Raw genomic sequence first — 24,468 nt, 5'->3', positions numbered from 1 at the left:
ACTTTTCTTCTGGCACACCTGAGGCTTGCAGTTTAGGATTATCTGGTAGTAGTATCCTACATTTAAGTTGCCATGGAAAGATGGGGAAAAACATTTACCAGAGTTTTCAAATGAAGACTGTTTTTTTTTTTTTTTTTGCATTGTAAAATTTAGTGTTTAAAATACTCCCTTTTTTTTTTTTTTCAGCTGAATTAAGGGTTTTGGCTTAAAATACAAGAATCGTATTTAAAAGGGATGATCAACTTAACTTATTTTTTTTGGTCAGCTTGGAAGTAACCATAACACACCATATTACTACTGCTATGCTTTTTCTGGTGGCAGTTTGTCAGACATGCTGGACTTTGTGAGGTGTGTGCTTTAATGCAGGTAGGTTCATGTCTTGGTGCTTGCAGCTGGAAGGATGGAGGAAAATAAACACCCTGTAGTTTGGATAACTAAGCAGCTTTGTGAATTTTAACAGAAGCCTTGATGCAAGTTCACTTTTATTGCTTAGAACCTGCGTATCTTTTAGTTTCACAGAAAAATTGAAAATATTCCTATCATGATATATCAGATATTAGCTTTGTGTTCCAGGAACAGTTGCCACAGTTGCAGAAAGCACTTGTAGAGGTTGTATACCTGTCAATTACCTATCCTACTTCTGTGAAATGCTTAGTACTGAACCCAAAGTCTATGAATACAGGGTTTAATTAAGAAAAATGAATAGGGAATATTCATCTGTGTTCAGATTTGAAAAGTTCTATGTGAAATTATTCACTGAATAGCTGTGACTAACAATAACCTTCTGAAGACCACAGACTCCTGTGAATAACTGATTCTCCAAGCTCGTGAATTGATTCCATCTTCCATGACAGCCGTTTCTTCCCCATTCCCTTGCTCACCCCGATCATCCATCACTGTTGAAAGAATTTCCTTTGAATAAAAGCCTGCCAGACTCACACCTGCAGATACACAAGTACAGTGAGATGTTTTCTATCACCTTTTCAAAGCATTGTCAGAAACGAGAGGCAGAGTTGGAGAGGGAGCACTAGTTTCTAGTGGAGTCATTTATCAGATACAGCTATCCACATGTTTCAAGTTAGGAAACACAAGTTGAGACCGATTTCCCATTGCTTCTGAATGCGTTTGTAGTTGAATTCCTTTAAAGAAATTGCCCTCCCTCTGATTTAAGGACAAGTAATGGCATCTGTTATAAGTGCCAGACTAGATGCTTTTTTCCACCCATCCAGTAATGTGTGAGTGCTATGAGAGCATTGTTTAAGTGTGGTTAAAGCAATCTGTGTGTGTTCCTGCCTTGCTTTGGTGGCATGGATCATGCTGTATTGATACCTTCCAAGGTGGAATTGCTGAAGATGCAGATCTATCAAAGTTTGGCCTGGGTTGGCAAATTTGTTAGGACTGGTAAGTGGAAAGCAGTTGGAGACCACATGGGAAAAAACAATGTCACGTATTGTTGCTTGTGATTGTGACTTTTCATAACACTTCCAGACATATCTGGAAGGTACAGAATTCCCAGAAAACCCCTGCTGTGCAAACATTGACACGAGTGTCTGAACTTTGAAATCTGGACAGGCACCTTAGTAGAAGATCTGCTTAGCTTTAAAAGCCTATTCGTGCATAAAATGAGAGATCGGCTCTGCCTTACCATTTAGAGACTGAAATCTGAGTAAAATGAGATATTGCACCCCCTGCCCCCCAACAAAAAAGCAAGAAGATAATAGCACAAAATGTAATTTAAAACTTGCTGAAACCAGGTCTGAGAAATGTTTAAATATTTAACTTTGAGTGGCATAAGGTCAGGGAGATGAATTGTGATGAGCATTTTTAAAGTACGTTTTGCACTTTGATCTCTAGTATCAGCAGTCTACTCAAGTTCACTTTTGGCAGGATTTGGAAGAGGTGATTTTTGTGTGTGACTATCTCATGAGCATTCATCTAAGTGCATGTACATAGGTCACGAAGTCGATGAAAACTGTTTAACACTTATAACGTATTACAGATGCTAGAAAAGAGACAACAGAACAAGCATCCTTACGAATGGACTGTTTTCTTCTGTGCTTTCTTTTACTGATTTACTAAGACTCTTAAGCAGCTTTTAGCCTTCTCTGTTAATATAAAACCTCAATGTCTGTACGTAAAGCTTTCCCCCGTATTACTTCTCAATACAAATCACACCTTTCTTATCTCCTTATAAATATAGCCAATACAAGAGCAGCAATTTGTTGTTCCACCACCTCAGAGGAACACTGTCATCTTAAAAGCAGGTTAACTTGCAGTGGACCGAAAAGTGTAATGAAACAATAGCTCTGCATTTCAAGTGCTCTGTGCTTTTTAGGGGGTTTAACAGCTGCACTGTCTGGTAATCAAAACATTGAAATGGTTTTTTTCTGTGTGAAGAGCTCACAAACTTGTGGAAAGCTTCCATGCAAAACACTGCTGCAGTGAAGTAGGAGGGGGAAGAACCAATCTCCTTCTTCTGGTGTTTCTTTAATTTCTTGTCTTGAGCATTCCCGAGTGATAAGGAAAGGGGACAAGGTGTTGTACTGCGATGTGTTGTGACATCTGTATTCCATTAAATTTTAACCCTTGGTTTGAAGGGCTGTCTGAACAGGGCATTTAATGACAGTTGAGTGAGCATGAAAAGGTCTAAGGTACGTCTTGTATAACTGTCTAAGAGTAAAGTTTCAAGTGAGATTCCCAGCATTGCAGGAGCTGTAGCTGGGCTGTGTTACGTTGGGACTTTTTGGTAAGTTTCTTTTATCTGCTTAATCAAACCTGAACTGGCAAAGTTTTGGGAGAGGTTTTTTATTTATGAATTGACAAGTAGGAATAGTCCCTGGATCTTCAAGGGGAAGAGACAGGCCTTTTCCCCTCGCCTTTTTAGAGCAAGAAAGGAAAATGTTCACTATCAAGGGATGTGGTATTCACCTTAAAGCTTATGAACAGTCTCCCAAGAACACAAACTAATCAAAAGGATGTTTTTGCTCTGTGAAGAAAAAGATGGGGCTGGAGGGGGGGGTTGGGTGGTTGGATTACCCCTTCTTAAAAAAATAAAAAAAAAATAAAAAAAAGGAAAGAAAAAAAAGCCACTAACGAGCCACTGTATTCTTATACAGATTTGTTGAAGCAACGCTATTTAGTACCTGAGGATGTAGCTCCCTGTTGCTGACGTAGTTTCTGGTTCTAGTTCCTGTTCTGTCTACTTAGTTGTTTCTTCATGCCTTGGAAGTACCAAGACAATTGCAGATGAATTTCTAAGCCTCTTCACACTTTGCTCTTAATTTCTGTGGTGGCAAAAGTAGTGCTTTTTTACATAGGGCTTAACAAATATATTGACTTAAATAAAATTATCATTTCAGGTATCCTTTCTGTACTATAATTGAGTTGAAATGCCTAAGTAGATGTAGGTAAGAGGAGCTGTAACAATTTCTTCATGTGAGCACAAAGTACGTTTAAAGAAGTAAAAGAAATGGGGTTTTTGGGTGAATTGATTTGAAGAGAGACAGAAAAGAAATGAACAAGTAGATGACAGAAAAATCTCACTATGGTGTTTTAGTGCTGTTTTACCCAAAAGTAGGTCTTCTGGAGGCTTAGTGCTTTCTAAGAAGAAAAAAAATGCAGTATGGGCCTTTTTGAAACTGCTTCTGTGCCTTTGGTATGCGATGTGCAATCTATTACACAGATTTGTCTACACTGCAGTAGAAGCTGTGATTGCAGCATGCATCTGTATACCTGAACTGGTTTTATTCGAGATGCTTAGGTTCTGCCAGCAGTGAACACAGAGTGTTTTAGCATGGTGTGTGTTCAGGCAAATGCATCCTGTGTCCCAGGTGGGGCTGGACAGTTTGTGCTGAAGCTGTGTTGCCATGGCTCCATAGCCAGGGTACCCAGGCTGTGCAGATTAAGGATGCCCCAAGAACATCTGTGTTGTGCTGCAGTCGGGTATCTGAAGGCAGAATCAGACCTGTCGAGGGCTCAGAAGGAAAGCTCTTGCAAAGAAACATGAAGCCATAGAAATGAGAAGCAGGAACGCTGATGAGTCCCTGGAGCAGGCTGAGGCTGCTAGGAGGGAATAAAGCCAACATCATACAATGGATTTAAAAAAAAATAAAAATAAACACCTCCAAATTATCCATTTAAAGGGGAAGAGTGACATCTTGTGGGCTCAACATGCAACTCTCCATTAGAAATTTGGTGGTGACCACTTCTGGCTGCTTTATCCTTAAAAAGAGTTCATTTTAACTGCTCTTTTGTCCCGCTGTCCGGAAGCGGGGGCATATGAACAGATAGTGGTTTGGTAGTTGAACGTTAAGCTGTATGAAACCATTGTGGGGTGGTGTGATGAAACACTCTGTAGACAACGTGCAAGGTTACTTCTGTATCTGAAAGTTCTTAGAAAAGCATTACTGACTGGAAGTAAGAGGCTTCAAACCAGTCTCTCCTGTTGTATGTCAGATATGAGCTTACTTCCTTATATTTCTCTTTGTATCTCTAAATATATGAAGAATGAAGCTTGTGTTTTTTCTTGTTCTGGCTTTAAAATCAAAACGTTTCATAGGGACTTACCAAAATCTGTCTTAATTGCTTCTGTTTTCTATTGCAGCAGTCAGCAGAGCAGCCAGCAAAGCAGCCACGATGATGACTCGTCTCGATTCCTGAGCCCTCATATGCGTGACGACAGGTACGTCTGTTCATGCTCAACTAGGGGAAATTCCTGGAAACACTCAGTAAAATCAGATGGTCTGGGCTGACTGAGACCTCATTTTCCCTCTGTTTCTCAGTTATTTAACAAGAAATGTCACATACTTAAAAAAAGCATGACTTAACCGGTCTTATCAATGCCTAAAAAAGGCATATTTTTCCATGTACTTAAAAGTAGAACTTGGGACAAACACATCCAGCCCATGACGTAGCCTAAATTTTATTCTCAGGCTCATTCTCAGACTAATTTCCTGAAACTTATCTGGTGTAGAAAACTTCATCAAATCCCCTGTGTATTGATCGTTAGCAGCTCTGATCCTTGAGTGTACAAGTGAAATTTTGTATGTAATTCTTGTCCCTACCAAGTACAATATTGAGACTGGCTATTGTATTTTAGATGTGATGTGTGGGGACAGTCCCCAGGTGTCTACAGCTCATTTCTAGCAGCTCAGTAAAAACTGCTGTGAAGCTTGAGAAGCAACTTAAGTTTCTTGTACTTAGGGTTGATTAATGACTACTTTAAAGTGCAGTGTTGGCACAAAAGCTGTTGAAAAACAAATGCTTATTTTTGTGTGTGATTTATTGTGGCTTTGACGAGGACTGTATGATTATTAAGACTTTCGCTCTATCTTGTAATTCATCTTGTGAGTCTGAAACCACTTTTTCTTCTGCTGTGCATGAATTATGAGCCCTGAACTGCTATCACCTTTCTGTCCTGGGCCAGCTCCTGCAGGCCTGTTTCCCTAATAACACCTTTGGGCCCAGTGTTTGGTCTGGTCTTTGGTTTCTGAAATTCGTGTTATTTTGTTACTGCATTGCACAGGGGAGTTGTTGCATTTTCCTTAATGTTGTGATTGTGGATCACAGCTGCTGCATAGGGGATTATGAGAAGCATCTGAATGTGGCTTCTGCTCTGTGTGCTCTTATTGTGGCATAGTCAGAGAAGAGCTTTGTTTCAGTTCTGTTACTCAGTTATTCCACGCAAGCTGTCTCTGAGGTCGAAGGTTTTTCCGACTGGCTCCAGGAGGGTGAACTCTTACCGAACTCTTACCAATTCCCCACTGTGATATCAGAGGCCAATGGATTGAGTAAGAACTGAATAGCAGCTGAGGAGGCATCTGAGGAATTGACTCACTGGAGAGAACATCCTGACCCTGAAGAGCTAATTAATATCCCAACAGAGTTTGGCTCTGAATTAGCACTTGGTAGTTGCAGCTAACCTTTTCTTCCATATGTTTCGCTCCAATTATCAGTCTCTCTGGTGCTGTGGAGCCTGGCGTAATTGACTAGTGGGGAGTGATGTTTGCAACCAGTAAATAAAGAACCTGACAGCAAAGCAGATGGACACTTAGATTATACCTGGGCTTCCTCTGTGTAATGCATGCTGTTATGGCATTTCATTTTGGACTCTGTAGGTTAAATAAGGTTAGGCTTCATTAATACTCTGATGAGGGTTTTCTGGACATAAGAAGATGGGAATAACTTGGAAGTGCTGCAGGTTTCACATGTAGACTTTTTGAGAGCCTTTAGACTGGTGCTGAGAGGATCTTAGTGTCTGGAAGAGATGCTTCAGCTGGAGCGCTGTTGGAGCTCAGACCTATTTATGCAGGGCTGGGGTGGTGGAGAGCATGCTGACCTCTCTGTTATCAGGGGACCTGCAACATTCTTGCTGCCCGCAATAAATTTCAAGTTGGTTTGGTTTCATGGAAAAATACTGATCCTAAAATGACCCATATGAAGGCAAGTAAATTGTCTTTATCTCTTTTTCCTTTGCCAAAGTAATTTCATCGAGCTCTGCTGGTACAGCTGCTTTGGATAGCAGTGACTCTTGTCCATGAAACTTGACAAAAATGTCTTTTGGTAGAGAAATGCATTTCGAGTTTCCTGTAAGATGTGAAGTAGGCTAATGAAATTTTTGAGTGCTTGCTGTTCCTACTAGCAAAGTTGAAGGTGGTTTCTGAAGCATCTTGAAGCTGTCAGGCTTTTACAAATGAACGAGGAGGTACTTTCTCACTGTCCTTATGTGGTGGTATTTTGACCAGTAACAATGGGTCCTCCAACCACAGGTTTCGAGTTCTCCTCACAGTCGAAATGGTAAAGATCTGCAGGCAGTTCCCTCTGCTTGTTTCATTGACTTACCATACAGAAGCTGTAAGTAAAAATAACAAGGGTTTCAGCAGTCCTGTGAGTTGTGGTAAAAGCTGAGCAGAAGAGGAGACAGCAAGAAATCATGTGGTGTATACCAAAGGGTGCACCTTCTCTTGGCATGCTGCCCCTGGTGTTGCAGGCAGGAGTCTGTGCTGCACTGGAAGGATCAGAGCAGAGTGAGCAAAGATCTGCACCCACTTCAGTACGTCTGGAAAAGTGCTGAAAGCTACTCCAGCCCAAATAAAGGGATGCTGAGTTTTTATGTTGACTCTGAGATTTAAAATATATATATATATATGGAGAGGAATATGTAGCTGAGGATGGCTGACACCGAGACTAGGCAGAGCCAAGATCTTAACTGCGTGCTTTTCCTGTAAAAGATGGTACCAGGGAATGCTGCTAGTGGAGTTAACTGCTCGGTGATGGACTTCCAAGGATCGTGCTCCAACCCTCAGGCTCTTTCGGAGAAGACTCAGTTTTGTTCTGCTGGCAGATGCACTCGGTTCTCCCCAGCAGTTGTGTTCCTTGAGGTGTGAGCGCTGCTGTTGGCTGGTGCAGTGAGAAGCACGGCCATGGTCCAGAACCCGTGCCCTGACAAGGTGTCCTGCAGCACCGCGGTGAAGCAGGGCTGCCACTTGCGTGTATCTTCTCTGAGGAAAAAGCTGGCCTTCTGCACAGTCATGTAAGTTGTCATGTGTCTATCATACCTGATTCTGTATGCTGACAGGGAGCCCATACAGCTTTTATTTTGTCTTGGGGTAAATAAATGCTGTGCAGGTATTTCTGGGGCCATGTAAGGGAAAAGAGGCAGGCTAGAAGGAGAGCTGGGTTTTGCCTGGACTCAGGGCTCATGTGCCTGCTGTCTGTGTGAGCTTGAGTGAATTGTTTCATGTTCTGTCTGTGTAATGAGGAGGTCAATTCTTTTCTAACCTCAGGAAAACAGATAAAGATGGTGAGTTAAGTCTGTGGGTTGCTCGGATGCTGAAACACCCCAACCACATGAGTATGAAGATAAGCAACGGAGCTGAGATGGTGTCCAAATAATTGTGCTTGCAGAAGCTGCTTCATTTAAACTAATTCAAAGAGTGGAGAAGGTTGGGATGCAGACGGACAGAGACTTGGGTGAAATATGTGCACGTACACAGTCACTAGTCCCTGTAACAAGACAAGGTTATGTATGAATTGCCTTGAACTTTCATCTGAATGAAGTCTAAGGTCATGAGCCTGCTTCTGCTTGAACCAAGGGCTTGTTCTTTGTCATGACGTTGAAGTACCTATCAGGTATAGGACACGGGGAATTTTAATTAAGAGTAAATATTAAGCTACTGAACTGGAGGGAAAATCAGTCCTTAGCCTCATACACAGTCTGAGGAGGAGAGACACTGATAAGGTCAAAAGAGGAGTGTGGAAAGTACGGGGATAGAAAGCAGTAGGATGTGAAAAGGAGAGGAGAGAAGCAGGTAGCAGTTTACAGTGATCATATCAAAATGGAGGAAATGGGGAACAGCTAGTCTTACAATGTTTTGTTTTAATATGCCCTACATCTTGATTGCAGCTTAATTAGTCCCCCAGTGTGTACAGTATCTTGTTCTGATAATTCCAGGGTTGTGGGACTTGTTTTTCCTTTGCTTTCCTGTGTGTAAGTTACTAAGTGTTTCTCAAACAATGGCTCAAAATTTGCGAGAGCTTGCAAAAAGATTAGGGAATGGCTCAAGACATAGACAAGTTTAAGAAATTCTGCCTCCTGTTTGGATTTCTAAGAAGTTGTGTGAAGATCTGAAATGAGATCAAACTTTTAAAATGCTTGTGCCAAAGTTTCATCCTTGGGGTGTTTAACAAGTCAGTAGGAGTTCTGTATTTTAGCAATGTACCCATGACTTGCTTATGCTGCATCTTCCTAGCCTGCATCCCTTTTTCCCCGACACGAAGAGAAGCTGGCATTAATGTACTGCCCATTTACCTGCAAGTGGAGGCACAATAAAGTTAGCTACTTCTGTTGGCCATGAGGGTCCTGATATTAGTTAAACACCTGAATAGCCATTATTCATCAGGGTGGATGCAAGCATGGTCTTTAGGGAGGTTTTCAAAAGTGGTGATCCTGTTGTGAAGAGCTCAGGCTGAGCTTCCAGAGTGTCACAGAGCATAACCCTGATGCTTTTGCAGTAACTTTAGAGCTAGATCAATATCCATACTTCCCTTAAGCGTTCCTTAGTCAGCTGCATTTAACATTCAATGGACTAACTTGGGAGGAGTTTAACCAGAATGGCACTAATCTCCTTTGTCACATAGGAAAGATGGTTAATAATTAGGGTCAGAGCTAGTGTCTTCCCTCTTCCTAATTGCTGCTGCTTCCTGAGCCCCAGCATTGACTCTTGGCTGTGGAAGACTGAAGAACAGTTTAAGAGCAGCTCTCCTCCACTCGGATTGCCAGATTTGCTACTGTCAGCAGAGCTGTTGTGAATGGAAATAGCACCTGCCCTGTTCCTCATACGCCAGCATTGTTCCTTTTGAAGACGGGCTGTTGTTAATTACAGTCTGCCTGGATCTGGCTCTGTTGGATAAGGCAGGCTGCTAACAAGCAGCTGGAATAAGATGAATTTTGTCTTTGTCTTCAACTGGGAGTCGTCTTTTGCACCTGGCATCCCAGCTCATTGGGTCTGCCCTGTAAGAGGGTTAAGCCACCCGATAGAAAGTCATCTTTTCTCCCGAAAATCCTCAGTCAACCTCTTTGAGTGGAGATAAGGGTGCTCTCTTCACTGAAAGTCTGTGCTGGATTTGATTCATCAAAGTTGTGTTCCACTCACTATCTCTTTTACTCTTGTTCTTTAGTTTTAAGGAGACTGAACTAAATTTTTTTTGTGATTTCAAAGCAAGAGCAGTAGTCCCTGTGCTTCCCTTCTCTGTGACTGAGGGGTGTGGAGGGACTGATACTTCTCCTGCTTGTCTTACTGGGGCCAGAGACAAGCAGGAGACCCTGCAGGAATAATTGGTGTGCTCGTGCTCATGCACTTTGTTGTTGCTGTTGCTCAGCATGTGAGTCTGGAGCTTTGATGAGTTCAAAGCTATTGGCAAGCTTGAGAACAGGGTTATTTTATGCTTTCTGTAGTAATGTAATATCGTGCCTCTGGGCATTAGCTGATAGCCACTGGTGAGAGGGAGTTTAATTGATACCATGAATAGTTTCTGTGCAGATAAGGAGAATAGATTGTGCAAATCCCCTCCATCACCAAAAAGAAACCATTCTTAATTCAGTCCTCTGCTCCAAGCAGTCATGGCAAAATACCTGCCTGTTCCCTTCCAAAAAGTTGGCTCTGACATAGAGCTTGTAGTGTGAGAACCTCCACGCAGGTCAGTAACAGCTGCAGGAGAAGGCATGGTCACAACAGATGCAACAGCAGGGCAAAGCAGGATTCAGATCTCGCTTCTCCATTTCCTGATCAGTTCTGTCTCTGCTGGACTGCTGTTATCATTGATAAACCTCAGCGTGCCTTGCAGATCTCACTGAATGCAGAGGTCTGGCAGGCCTCATGTGGCTGCGTTGCTAGCTCGTGATGCTCAGGAACATGAGGAAGAGGAGAGGACTCATTTCACTGTCCCTTTTTTCCCTTATCTGAGGCCCTGGGCAGACCCTACCCAGCCTTCCTTCTTGTTACCAAGAGCAGAGGGCTCAGCTGTGTAAGTATTTCACTTGCAGACTTTAAGTGGTGGTCACCCCATCAGCGCTGTGTCCTTGGGGAGCATTGGGATTGTCAGTGTCACAGCTGTTAGCTCAAGGCATATGGAGAAGCAGGAGTGAAGCCAGCAGGAGGCTGGGGTGCAGGGCTGCAAACCATCTCCTTCCACAGGCCTCTTGCTCTGTGTAAGCCTCCTTGGCCCTTGTCCGCAAGCTTCCATGCAGAGTGCTGTCAGCTGCTGACCCCTTGTGTGGATTCACCTTCCAACAAAGCCTGTGCTGTGCCTCAGAGCCCTTGCAAACTTCTGTTGCAGTACAAAAACTTCAATACTGCTCTAAAATCAGCCATCAGAGGGTCTCAGAGGACTTAATTGATTTTAGCCTCTTACAGCCAGAGGTAGGCTTTTTAAAGCTGCAGAGGAGTGATGCTTTTTGAGGGAGCCTGCTGCTAAATTCAGATAGAGTTTGGCCAGGTTTATGCAGTGACATGACTTCAGATCTACAGACCGGAGGTTCCTAAATTGCAGAACACATCCCTTTTGGTGAATAGGTGCCTTCTTAAATTGGGGCACGGTCTGGAATGAATCTAGGAGCTGTGTTTGTCCTTGAATTCTATTGCATGTACCCAAACGTGGTATGGGAGCTCTGAGTGCACCAGTGATCTCTTCTCTTTAACAGGTAGAAATGAACCGGCGCTGAAAGTTAGTGCAAGGCTTCCTTTGAAACAACCATGTGGGCAATACCTCTGTCTTACAGTGGGAGAAAGCCACCTTCCTTTATGCAGGAAACATTTTAACCGAGGTGTCATCAGAAACCACAGCTTATCTGAGAGTCCTGTTGTGAGCATGCCTGGCACCCCAGCTGCATGGAAAAGATCTCAGTATGGTGTTGCTTCTATTTTGTGGTGTGGCTGACTGATCGATGCTGTGCAGAAAAACAAAGGTGTTATTTAAAAAAAAGAAAAAGAAAAAAAAAAAAGATTGTGTACAGCTCTTCAGGTCCCAGTCTCCTAATTTGTAGTGACTTGCTTGATGTGCAGTAGGCATAGAAAAGAAGATAAATACTCAAGTGAGTAGCTGGGGGAAGTGTTGAAGGGATAAGCAGGTTAAAACCCATCTGTTGAGCCAGTAAATTGGCAGACAGGACTGACACATGTCAAAGGGCAGAAGTGGAAGGCATTTTAAAAATGTTTTTCTATTTCTCTTCCCAGTTCAATTTTTAGTGAATCTGGGACTACCGTATACATCAAAATCAGAACTGGCATTGCTGTTCACAGCCCTGGCTTTGAGTGGTTGCTCGGGGAGGCTGGATGCACGAGGGGAGGCAAACCCTTCTGCCTGGGCTTTGGACTGCAGCTGGAGGAGGAGGTGCTGGTGAACAGGGATGCTGCTGCCTCAGCCTCCCCTGAGACTCTGGCAGACCACGAGCCCTGGAAGGGGATCTGGGATCAGCTCTTTTTCAGCTTCAATGCATATGCTTGTGCCCTTAGAGAGACCTTTCTAGGCCCTTGTTTACAGTGCAGTCGTCAGCTGTTTCTGAAACTGCTCAGTGCAAGGTATTTTTCTGCACAGACAGAAGTTCCCCTAAAATCTAAGAGCACTTACCTGAACTGGGAATTAGGGTTCTGTTGGATTTGCTTGGTGAAACACCCTGCTACTCTCCTAAGATAGTGGTATCTCTTGTACAGATTGCTGTGTGTGTGTCCCTGAACAAATCAGCTTTTTCGTAACTTTACAGTCAGCACAAACACTTTATCGTGGCCTCTTCCATGCTTTTAGTGCTATTTACCTTTGACACATGCAAATATTTGCAATATTTACCTTGGAAAATATGTGCATCTTTACACTTTATAGTTGGCTCTCTAAATGGGGAAACAACCTCAAATTCTTTTAGAGAATCCTTTGTTCTCTCAGATTTTTACACCTTATCCCATAGCAGCTGCAAATTCAGCAGAGCCTTGCAGGCAGCTGTGCCTTTAAAATTGAATCGCCTGTGATAGAAGAAATCTGAGAGCAGAGAAAGGAAACCTGTGCCTCTTGCGCAGAGCAAGCTCTTTGGAGATTTCTCCATCGCTCTGCCTTCTCATCAGCCAAGTCACTGCTCCTTCCCTTTGGGGCCAAACTGCAGAGTAACAGCAGTAGGAGCCATCCCAGAACCGTCTTCATGGTGACATTACATCTTTCCACGGTGGACTCTGAGGTCACCTCTTGGTGCTGCTTTCTCCCCCAAACTCCTGTGCGTGTGTAAACAAGCTGGGATTCCATCTTTTGACTCAACAGCGTTTTGCTCCCTCGCTGCTGAAGCGGCTTTCTCGGGTTGCTGGGGAGCACGTTGGCACTTGGACAGACTTCCCTCTTTCTGCAGATGACTGTAACCGTGTGAGTGCTCCCTGTGACCTCTGCATTTCTTCTTTTTCCCTCTCCTCTTCCCTTGTGTATCTTCCCATCCATTTCTTTCTTGGCCTTTGCAGAGTATTTGTTGTGCATTTCGGTGATAAGATGGCAGCATGCGTCTCCCCACTGCGCCATGCATCGTAACAAGGTCAGGTGTTACAATCTGTACTCGCCAAGGGCTGTCCTTGAGCCCCCCTGCTACACCTCTGCTTTTCTCCTCTGCTCCTGCAAGTTTGACCTAAATTTTTTCCTTAAGCTGTTCCTCGCCGCTGTTTGTTCTGCCTTCCCTCTGAAGCACCCCACCCCAAATCTTCGGTTGTGGTGTGCTGTTAGCTGCTCCCTCTCCCCCTTAACCTTTTCCTTTAAATGGCAGGTTGCATGGGCCTTGCTTGAGGGGTCTGTTGGAGTTCCAGGCATTGTAAGATGTAGCATTTTGCTGCTGTGGAAAGGGATCTTTGCTTTAGGCATAGCCATGTATATGCTCAGATGTCCTTATGTGAGCCTCATGGGCTGTTGCTTTACCTTTGCAGCACCTGCCGTGCGTACATGCCCTCAAACTCCGAATCTTTATTCTGGGTTAGCAAATGAGGGGTGTGTGGTACGTGGTGGGATGTGACACAGTGAGATAAGTCATCCTCTGTATTGTTTTCCTAGTTGCAACCCATCATCCTCTGTTCCACCCTGTTGCTGCAGCTACTGGAAGATCTCTCTAATGTGTAGGAGCGTGAGCTGGGGCTGCGGGAGGCTTCTACTGCAGGGCTGAGGTGCCTCTGTCTGCAAACCAGAGGCTTTTGTCCAGAACCTGAGTCTTGAGCCACTGCTCAAGCTACTTTCTCTGATCTTCATTCTCAGGCTTCAGAAATAAGAGGAGTCTAGGACTTTTTTTTTTTTTTTTTCTCTTGACTTCACTCGTTCCTCTAGGTTTTCATTCTTAAGGCCAAGATATTGCGGTGCATGTTCCTGCCACAAGGTTTCTCACTCTTTATCTGAAACATCTGGGGTTAATTTTTTATCCAGGAGAGGATATTCCATTAGATGTTCCATGGGTGCAGATCAGATAAAGGCTTTGTTTCTCCAGTGTGCTACCTATGTGCTTCAGTGGATTATCCTTTAAGCAGTGCCAGCCCAAAGGCTCAAGTTTATACCATATTTAAAGATTTAGCTCACCGTACTTGAAAGATTTTTTTTGTTATTTAGGATCCAAAGTGTCTTGCCTGGTAGACACCCTGAAGTTCTCTGATTTTGAGAGAGCAGATGGTTAGTCAGAATAGCTGGACTTAATGAAAAGGAGATGATCAGCCCATAGTGTTTCTGTCCAAGAAAATGCAGTCGTACTGCCTTCTCCTTGGTGGCTGCATGTTAACTCGCAATGGAAAGTAAAATTAGAAGGTGGCTTTTAACTTCCTGACAAATGCAAATGAAGGAGGGGTTTTGTGGCATATGAAATGTGCCGTGAGTCATAAAACTTTCTGTTGTTAGCCTGCCCCTTTCCACAGTGAATGACCCTTTTGGGGGTGGGAAAGGTTATTACACCATCTCGCATAAATGGAAGGCTGAGCTCAAACACGAGACAATGAGGGGAAAAAGATCCAGAAGGCGTTGTATGAAAGCAGCAGCCCTCTTTTGTTATAGTATTGCTCAAAAAAGAAGCAGTAGCAATACGAATCATCCCAGTTTCTCCATCTTTCTGATGCTGCTGATCTTTCTAGGGAATTATTCTCTTTTCACCTTTGGATAGAGGAGCTTCTCTCTGTTCTTTTCTTCTGGGATAGCCAAAGCTCTCTCTTCTGTTGTGATGCTCTCCTGCCTTTCTTTCCTTTCTAAGACCCTAAGACAAAATTTTTTTTATGCCATGGCAAACTACTCATAGCACAGAAAGAAGTGGCTTACATGCTCTTTCTGTTCTGTACACTGTGACTACAGCTCCCATGATGCCAGGAGTGTGAAATGCATATTTTATTTCTGGAAATGAAGTCTCACGTGACTTCCCAGCTGCTGCAGCAAAGAAAGAGTCCCTTCTGAGATTTTTCCCTGGGAAATGGAGGTGTGCCCTAGCTTGCGGATGCTGTGATTGCATCTGACAGCAGAGGCTGTAGGGCTGCAGGACACTGCTGACTTCAGGAAGGATTCAAGAATTTATCCATCTGGCACATTTTCCTGGGGATCTGTACCTCTCCTCTAAGGTGCCTAACAGTTAAACTACCTCTTCCTTACATTCTGCCATTCTTCATAGCTGTTCTCTCTCCACTTAACACTGCTGATTTTTCTCTAGTTTGTCATCCCGCTAGTCCTGTCGCTATCAGGTTTTGTCTTGCTTGCACATTCCCCAGAGGCGCAGTTTTTGCCTGCTGCCCCCAGCTCCTGCAGATCTTTTCTTGCCACATGGCAGAATCAAACCGTAGTGCTCCCCGGGGCACTGTGCCTGCAGGTCACTTAGGTTTTCGAGCCAACTGACGTTTCCATTGTGTGGCTACTTGGCTGAGTAACTTTTCCCGTTATTTGCTGGATCTCTGAGGCGAGTCGCTCTGGTTAGCGTGAAGCTGGAGCTCTGATTCCTGGGCAGCAGCAAAGCCCCGATGATGTCTGTCCGGGGGTGTCCCGGTGGCTGTGTGAGGCTGGGCAGTGACACTTGCAGGCAGTGCAATTAACAACCAACAGCTTCCAATTTGTAAGATAGCTTTAATGAGGCAATTACAAGCTCGTACCCCAAACTGATGTGACGCTATTGCTGTAGCTGTTCACAAAGCTTTGGATTCTTACCCAGCCCTTGAGCGTGTCATACTGAGTCGCTCGCTTCCGAAAAGCGGACTTCCTCAGGAGACGTTTCCTGTTTGCTGTTAAGTTCATGAGCTATTACACCCTGCTGGAATTTCATAGCCGCTGCTGTAAAGAGAGCACAACATGGAAATTCAGCTGCTTCTGAAACGCGAAGCTGGGCTTTTCTGCTTCTCTAGCTTAGGATTTGCTGAAGGTCCTCTATGAGGCAGGCTGTTCTGTCATGCTGCTGTGAGTACTCCTGGCAGAATGCATGTGAGTGAGTAAAAGGCCACCGAGGGACTTGGTGGCTCGATAAAAGAGGGGTTGGAGAGCAGGTTGTTTGCATTTGTTGTTCGTGTACCTCTGCACTGCAAGCGGTACACTTGTAGTACTACTCTTATTGTGGCGTGGGAAACATTTGGAAATCCATCCAGAGCTCACCAAGCCACAAGGATCATGATCTTTATCCCAGTGAGTGTAACTAATGCAGGTGGCGGTGCTCTTTGTGCATGGTGTTGGGACAGGCTGAAGATGGGTTATGTCCGCAGCAGTGCTTGGGATGGAGGTAGACCTGAATGTGTTAATACTTGAATGAATTTTCAAAACCATGTTACTGCATCCTATGGCTGATGATCTAGGTGTTTTCATGAGATGGTGTTTAAGTCCCTGATAAGAATGGGGTCAGTACATTTGAATAAGCAGAATAAAAAGGAGAAGGAAGTGCAGCAGCGTTGATTTTTCACAAGCAGGTGACTGTGCGAATGCACTGCAACAAATACCAGAAATATACCAGTATTTGTGTATATATTTAATATAATATGGAATGCCAGACACTTAATTTAATAAAACCCTGCTTTATGGGGTGTGTGGACAAGGAAATGAGGATGGCTTTGCAGAAATCAGGTAGCTGCCCTTGAACACGTGTGCGCTGCTGGGTGCATTGAGGATCATCTGCTGGTGCCCCAGTCTGTGTGTGCTGTGCTGTGTGCCGGCCGTGTGCCTGAGCACGCCGTGCTGCACCGCTGTATGAATAAGCACTTTCAAGCAGAGCTGTTTCTAGCCCTCTGAGGCTCTTAATTTGACTGAGCTCTGCAGTGTTGTTTTTTTTTTTTTTTTTTTTTCTCTTCCCAACCTTCCTCTCCCTCCCTCCCAGCCAGGGTTGCTCACGTCTGTCTGCTCCACCAGAGCACTCCGGCCAGTTGCGTGCGGCGGCTCCTGGCTGGCGAGCAGGCTCCAGGCTCGGTTTCTGTAGGGAAGCAGCCAGGAGGAGCCTGCAGGAGCAGGGAGGGAGAAGCTGGGTGATGAATGGGGCTGGGTGAAGTCACCCTGCGCCGCCAATCGGGGCCGGCCACAGCCGGGCAGAGCCTCAGCAGCTCCGGGAGCCTTTTGACGCCGGGACAGCTTTACCTTAGAGGATGCTCTGCTGGCTTCAGGCTGAGCTGAGGGTGTGCTCCGGGGAGTTCCTAGTTTAGGCCCAGTAATTTCTGAGGGTTGTTCTGAGGTGAGTGTTCTCAGTAGGGTGCGGATAACCAACCTCCTCCTTGCATTTTGCTCTGCACGTGTTCATCTCTCTTTACGTGGTCTGTCTCTGGCACGCTTATTATTATTATTATTATTATTTTTTCTTTTTTGGTGGCATCGCTCTTCCACCTGTCCTGCTCTCATGCTTTCCTTCCAGAAGCTGCCTCTTCCTTCCCCACTGCCCTCTCCTCCCTTGCCCCCTGCACTGCCCAGACCCACTCGCTGGCTGCCTTTCTCCTGACTTGGAAAGCACCCATGTGGGGGGCTCCTCGTGCCCCTCTCCCTTCCCACAGAGGGAGAAGGAGGAAGCAGCAGGGCCTTTTCCCCAGGGGAGGCACAGGTTGCTTGCCTCCTCCCTGCGGGGAGCTCAAACTTGAAGCTGGGAGGACGGGGCTGTCTGTTCCTCAGCATCCTGCTAGAATTTGGGGTGGTAGCAGGGGTTTGAGGGATTGTATTTGGGGGAGGGCTGGCAAATTACTGGATTGTGTGCCAGACTCAAGGATTGAATTTGGGACCATCAGCTTGAGATGCTTTTCCCTCCCCTTTGGGGGCAGCAGGGAAAACTTGGGGCTAGCTCTTATATGACTTGCTTGTTCTCATCCATCTGTCAAATTGTTTGTCTTCTCTTCACCATCCTTTTTTTGACTCTCCCTTTTTCTCCCTCTCCTCCTTCAATGGTCTCATTTACTGGTAGGCCAAGCAGTAAACATGGAGACGTCTGATATGGCGACAGCAAAGGTAGGATGGAAATGCTGCCGGCCTCACTGTGCGTAAGTGGTTTCGCTTGGCACCTTCTTACTTTGTCACCCTTTTTGCTTTCTCCAGACCCTTCCCCCCGATGCTGGGAGTGGTTCTAGTGCTGGGGTTGACGACGGGATTCGAGATCCAGGAAGGAGTTGATATTGTGGCTGCAGACTCTATGTGTTGCTTTTCTTGTAAGGTGGGAGATAAAATCTTCCTGCCCTGAAATGTTGATGCTCTAGGCCAAGGTGGGGATGGGGGAGAGAGAGAGGAGCCTGCATCGTTGTCGGTGGCAGTTTTTCCTTTGTCCAAAAGGAAGCCAAGGGGGAGAGCCGGGATGCTGCAGCCTGCTTTGCTGCTCGATATGAAAATGCCGCTAGAGGGTGCTTTGGTGGCAGGCTCCCACTCTGAGCCTGTCTGGTGGAGCAGAAAGGCCTTTTGGCAGCCTCATTATTTTTTTGGAAAGCATCTCGAGGGGGAGGGCTGGGTGAGAAAGTAACATGAGCTCATAGATGCATCCGCCCTTTGCTGCGAGGCTGCTCGCCTGTACCAGGCTGCAGGTCCTGCTCCCTGCAGCTCCGCGGGTATGGAGATGTGCCCGGCATGGCTTCAGCATGGTTCGGGAGAGCTGGGGAGCACAAAGCTGCCTCATCCCGTTCATTGGGTCTCATGGTTGGGGTTGACAGCAAGCGGTTGTTTTCTAGCATGAGCCTGCTGGCAGCATAGCCACGTTTGGCATCAGAGCGAGATGAATGCATGGGGAAAGTCTGCGAGCATCTCCCGTCGTGCTGTTACCTCAGCAGCCCGTGAAACTGAGTGTAGTCGAAAAGTTGGAGTTTGGAAAGGGAGGGAAATGGCATTAGGAGTTACAAAATGCTTCTGAGCCTGCCCTGAATGGGAGGCTGTAGCTCAGCAGCGAGGCATTCTGTGCTCCGGGAGGTACCGGTTTCACCTGGGGTAATTCCTTGGTTAGGAAGCACTGTGCTGCTGATCAGATCATGGGGCTTGTTCCTCTACCTCAGCTAGAATTCACGTGGAATAAGTACTTTCCATTTCCCCCCTTGTTTCTATTAAACAGGGCGTACTTTCAGTTCCATTTCCCGTAAGGCTGGGTGCCCCTGAACAGCTGCCCTGCTTGGCCCCAGGACCAGGCTGCATGTCAGGGCAGGGTTTGTGGCTTTGGGCGATCGTTGTGTGAAGTACTTCAGGGTAAATGTGCCTTTACCGAGGTGGAATCCTCACTGCCACGTCTGTGCAAACTTGAGCTGCGGTGCTTGGAAAAAGCTGCCACTGTGAAGCTTGAAGGACCAATGGTACCGAAACCAGACGAAAATGGCACTCAAATTCTTTTTTTTTTTTTTTTTTTTTTTTTTGGCATTTTGGGGGACTTTTCTGTGTTGAAAAACAGACATTATCAAACAAAACCAACAAAGTCAGTGTGAAATACTTTTTTGTCTGCACCTGCTTTTTATAGTTTGTTTCAGTTGAAGGAAAACATGATCTAGAGAGATGTTAAGGCAACGTCTTGGTGTGGAGGTACTGAAAGCCTAGTTATCTGTTCAGGAGAACATCTTCAGAGTGGAAAATATATGTAGTTTGAACCTTCTAAAACAGATACAGCTTCAAAAAAAAAACAAAAACCATTAATGTTCAAATCATAACTATATAGATTTATTTGGATTTAGACCACGTCGGATGATATTTAGTCCCCTATTCTTTGTTGAAACCAGACTTCTTCCATGTTTTGTTTTTTTGTTTTTTTGTTTTTTTTTTTTGTCTTGATTTAGATCTGTATTACCCCCGTTCTGGCTGGCATGAAGCCTCTGAGGGATTCTGGTTCATCTTGCTGGGGTCACCCTGGACCCTGGGCTAGCAAAGAATTTGTGGAGAAAGCCAAACATTTATTTTTCTCAGCCTGAATGCTGAGAGCAGCCCTGGGACGCAGCAGCAGGATGTTTCTTACTTCCACGGCTGCTCTCCATTGTGTTGTGCTGCTGCTTCCTTTTCTGCTGGGGCACCTTCCAGGGTACCGCAGGGACTGGCATTTCCTGGCGCTCCAGAATGGTCCCAGGCTTAGCCCTCCAACAGCAGTGAGAGGCACAGCTTTGAGCAACTTCTAGCCTGTGGCTCTGATCGCAGGGCAATCACCCTGGAACTGGTGGTGGAATCGAACTTTTTTCCCCTGCATGTTGTTGGGCCTGTTGCAGTGGGATCCTGGCATGTCCTGGCACCTCCCATCTTGGCTTATCTGATGCCTGGCTATGAAAACAGGAGCCCTGCTTGCTTTCTCCTTGTTGCCTTACTGAGAGCCAAGGGGAAAAGTAATTAACCTGTTAGCAAAGCACATGAGAGCAAATGATGCTGGAGTGCTTCCTGGGAAAGCATGAATCACTCTCCAGGTAATCAGCTAGTGGAAACGTGGGACGTAAATCAGCGAGATGGCTGTCATTCCCCTGACACCGAAAGGCTCCTGTTTCTGTACTGCGAATGGAAAGTCCTCAGACATTTCGGGGTGGAAGAGGTCATAAAGCACATGATTTACTTGTTCCATGTCAGAGGGGTTGTGCTTCGCTCACGGGCTACAACTAGAAGATGAGTGAAGCCAGAAAAGATGTCCATGTGCAGTACTTCAGAGCTGCTGTTTTCAGATTTCCGTGGCTTGTGTTGGACAGCAATCCCTGTCTCAGCAAGGACTGGCAGAAGTAATGGCTAAGGGGAAAAGGACAATGGGGTGATACAGAATAACTAGCTAGTGAGTGAAATTTGGCTGAGTATTAAATGCTATCATGTGAATTTCAGTAGTGGCCCCTGCTTCCAGCTCTTACCCAGGCCCTAGCAAGGGAGGTGACACAAGAGGTGACACAAAGCCATGGGGGAATTGCCCCTTCCTTGCAGTCTGACCAGATCGTGGGAGAACACCGAGACCTGGTTCATTACAGCCACCTCATGCAGAAGTGTTGGGGAATGTAGAGCACCATCCCATCTGGACAGTAGCACATGGTGCTTCTTTCATCCAAGCCAGAGATCAGAAAGAAAACTTGGCTTAATGTTTTGTATTAGTCTTTTTCTTTCTTTTTTTTCTTTTCTTTTGTATTCATGTGGCCTTGAGAGTTTATAGTTACAGGTCAGGAAAATATCCGGTCTTTTTTCTAAGTCCTTTTTTCCTGCTACTCAGAATCTCCAAATATTTCTTCACTTTGAGAAAGTTCTGCGGGGTTTTTACTTTGTTGCTGTTTTTAGTGTTTGTGTGTGCTGTTTGACTTCCTCATCCTGGCTGGTGTGGAAGCAACCAGAAACCCCCCGGGAGGCTGTGTTTGTGGTATCCTTGCTCTGGACCAGAAATATTCAAAAATGTTACTGGCGGTAGGCCAGGATCCAAATTATCTTATTTAGTCCCTATTGAAGTTGATGGGAATTTTTGCTTGTGGGGAGAGATGGGATGAGACAGGGCAAACAGGCACCAAGTCAATTCGTTTTATTGTTATTTGCTGTTTACGTGTAGTAACTGTTTGTAATACTTGCAATCAAAAATGAGGTCCCTTTCGTAATCATAATTCTACTACAATAAGGAAATAATTTGACTTATATATTTTACAGCTAGAAGGGAAATTATGAATATCTGATCCAACATCCTGTATGAAGGGCAGTCATTGTGAAAATATATGTATGGCTCCATGTGGATAGGTCAAATACAAACAAATACAAAGAGGAAAGGAGATAGGTATGAGAAATTAATTAAAAATGGGTTGGGAAAAGGAGGGGAAGTGATCTGATGATGATTGGGGTATGGGAGGGAGATGAGAGCACAACACTGAAAAAGATGTGATGACGAGTCAGCAAAGGTTAGGAAATAACTGAAGGAGGGGTGAAGATGGGATAGAAAAGGAACAGAGAAGAAGAAGAAGGAAGCAGGTGTAGAGAAGTGTAGCTTAGCGAGAGGCAGATTGGCTTTTGGCATGGGCACACGTGGGAGGCAAAGGGCAACGAGAGCCACAACTGCAGCACCAGGAGGGTGAAGGGCAGTGGCTGAAGAGAGGCAGTTTGCAAGGCACTTGTCCCTGGTGTGTGATCCTGCTGCTCTGGTTAAGCTTTGCACTTCAGAGACTGCAGCTCCGAGTGCTTCAGATGGGCTGCTGTTGAACTTGGTGTTGGTTATGCGAGGTAGGAGAGGCCATGGTAGGTGAGATGTAAAGAAGCCAGTAATGTCGTGTTTTCAGGGGGTTGTGATTGTTAATGCTGGCCAAAAAGACGCCCACTCTCGAATTTGTTTTCAACTACTGTGCCTGTTCTTAAAAAAACATCAAAACAAAAGTGAAAAGTCATGTTTACACTACTTTTTATACTATTTTTGCCACTTTTACCATTCATGGGGAAAAATAAAAAATTGCCAAAAGAAGAATGGCTTGGGAAAGTTCTTTTACATGCAAAACCTCGTCATCAAAGATAAGCTGTATTCACTCACAATCTGCAATCCACTGCCACTGAAGATATCACAACAGTGTAGTGGATGTCTCCTTAAAACATGTAGTGCCACAGATAAGTGAAAAGGCACAGAGGATATTGCCTAGGTTCAAACCACAGCTCTGTGGCATAGCCAGAAGCTGCTTTTTGTCTCTTCAGGCCCCAGTTCTGCCCGTGCTGCTTCTCTGTTTTCCCATTTTCCTGGTGTGCGGGATAGATGCTCAAGATGGAGTAGGTAGATGACTTATCTGGAATTCAACGTGCGTGTGACTAAGTATTCTTAGTACTGCAGAGGTGGACAGGGTGGCTGTGCATAGCCTACCTCTCTTGATATGTACATATGCTCTTTGTTACCCTGTTTAAATTTTAATATCAGTCTTTTCCCCGGAGTAGTTGCACGCACAGGATGGAGCAAAAAGGCAAGGGCCCGCCCGTGCAGTGTCTCTCTCCGGAGACAGTGGGCAACCCACAGGCCTTTCAGCAAGGCTCCTGCCAGGAGGCTTTCTGAGAGCAGATCCCAACTGAATTGTGGCAGAGGTGGCAGCATCTGCCAGTCCAATGCTCGTACAGACACTTTCTCCTTTGAAGTGGTCGATTTCCTTTGATAATTTCCTGACCTTCACATTATTTAGAAAAAAAAAAAACATGATTGCTTATCTCTTAATACCTTTCTTGCCTGAGCTTTGATTTCCAAACATGTGACTGCAGCATTAGCCTGTCCCAGATTTGCAGGTCTCCTGACCCATTTTACAGCATTGTGATTTGCTTCCCTCCTTGACAACCTGCAGGCCCCAGCTGTGTGGCGTTTCATGGAGGAAAGTGGCTCTGGACCTGAGATGAGGCCAGGCCAGGCAGCTGATGGAGGCTGGACCTGAAGAGGGTTGAATCTGAGGCTATCTGGGGGTGACATTTGAATCTCTCCCCTACTCTGTTTGTGACATTTGGAAGTGCATGTGCCCAGCTTTATGGCTAAGTTGGCTGGGAATAAAAAGGCATGCTGCAAAGTTTACATCCAAACCAAACCCTTCAAGCTTTTGTTTCAAGCATTTGCTTCAAATCTTTGTGCCTGCCCCTGCAGGGGCTTGGGGCTGGAGGATGTCCTGCCCTGGCTGATGCACTCATCAGCGTGGTACTGATTGATGGAACAAGTGTTTGGGGAGCTGCTTGCATGGAGTTATTAGCACAGAGATGAATTTTCCATTTTACAACTCCCCAGAATGACATTTCAGTGTCACCTGCACAATTTCTGAACCAGCAGCCCCCTTGCTGTGCTCCTGTTTCCTTTCATCTGTGATTTTGAAATGCCCTGGGGTGTCCAAAGCCCTACAACAGTGATTTCCAGCTCAGTTCAGAACTGGAAGTTGGCTTCTGTTGGCTTCTGATCACAATTCAGGAGCTTCATTCAGAAAAAAAAAAGGCCTGGTGCTGTTCTTGAGCACCATGCAGAAGCACATTATTGCTTCGTGGAGGTGATGTGGACATCATGTTATCACTGTCCTCGGGTATGGAGGACAATGCTCCCAGAGAGCTTTGTAGGGCAGAAAGGAGCCTTGGGACTCGTACCCACGGTTAGAGGGGAACAAAGGGGAGGTTAGGGGTTTATGGGGCCGATTCTCTATCATTCCCTTCTGACAGGAAATATAGACAGGGATATGGTCTCTCTAGCTGTGGACCATGACTGTGTAAAATAATGACAATCAGTTTTAGGAAAGTTTTAAGCTACTATCATCTTTCCCTTTCACCTAGCTGGTATCTTTCCTCTGTCACGGCTGAATTTTGCTGAATTGCTGAGGATGCTCAGGATGCTCGGAGCGGGGGGGGGGGGCTGTGGCTTCAGCTTCGCCCCCCTCCGCCCCCCCCCCCCATCGTTTCAGGGCGCTCCTTTAGAGGGAATGAACTAACCCCAGGGCTTGGGGGCGATGCACAGCACCCCTGGGTGCCAGGCCGGGGCGCAGCAGCGCGCATCCCCCTCCCGCACCCCGACTCCGTGTCCCCTCTTGCGGGGCCGGGACCGAGGACCCCGGGGGGGCCGTGGCAACCCCAGGCAACCCTCGGGGGGCTTTTGCCCGGTCC

At 45.5% G+C, this 24,468-nt stretch overlaps 1 protein-coding gene across 15 annotated transcripts in view; it reads left to right on the top strand.

The window, feature by feature from the left end:
- Positions 1-24,468, top strand: part of GRAMD1B (GRAM domain containing 1B) — a 150,252-nt gene that overhangs the window by 68,476 nt on the left and 57,308 nt on the right. For 8 of the 15 annotated variants that reach the window (XM_068659496.1, XM_068659501.1, XM_068659499.1 and 5 more), the window contains one exon: positions 4,604-4,681. In XM_068659496.1, the coding sequence (XP_068515597.1) occupies positions 4,604-4,681 (78 nt within the window). Of the gene's footprint in view, positions 1-4,603; positions 4,682-14,937; positions 15,099-15,770; positions 15,946-16,968; positions 17,174-17,887; positions 17,932-19,721; positions 22,793-24,468 lie in introns of those variants that run through there. The other 7 variants (XM_068659514.1, XM_068659513.1, XM_068659506.1 and 4 more) reach the window with 7 other exon arrangements.

The sequence above is a fragment of the Anas acuta genome, chromosome 23 (assembly GCF_963932015.1).
Source record: "Anas acuta chromosome 23, bAnaAcu1.1, whole genome shotgun sequence".
Lineage (NCBI taxonomy): Eukaryota > Metazoa > Chordata > Aves > Anseriformes > Anatidae > Anas > Anas acuta.
Note: the sequence above shows the minus strand (reverse complement) of the source record. Positions and strands in the feature narration are given on the sequence as shown.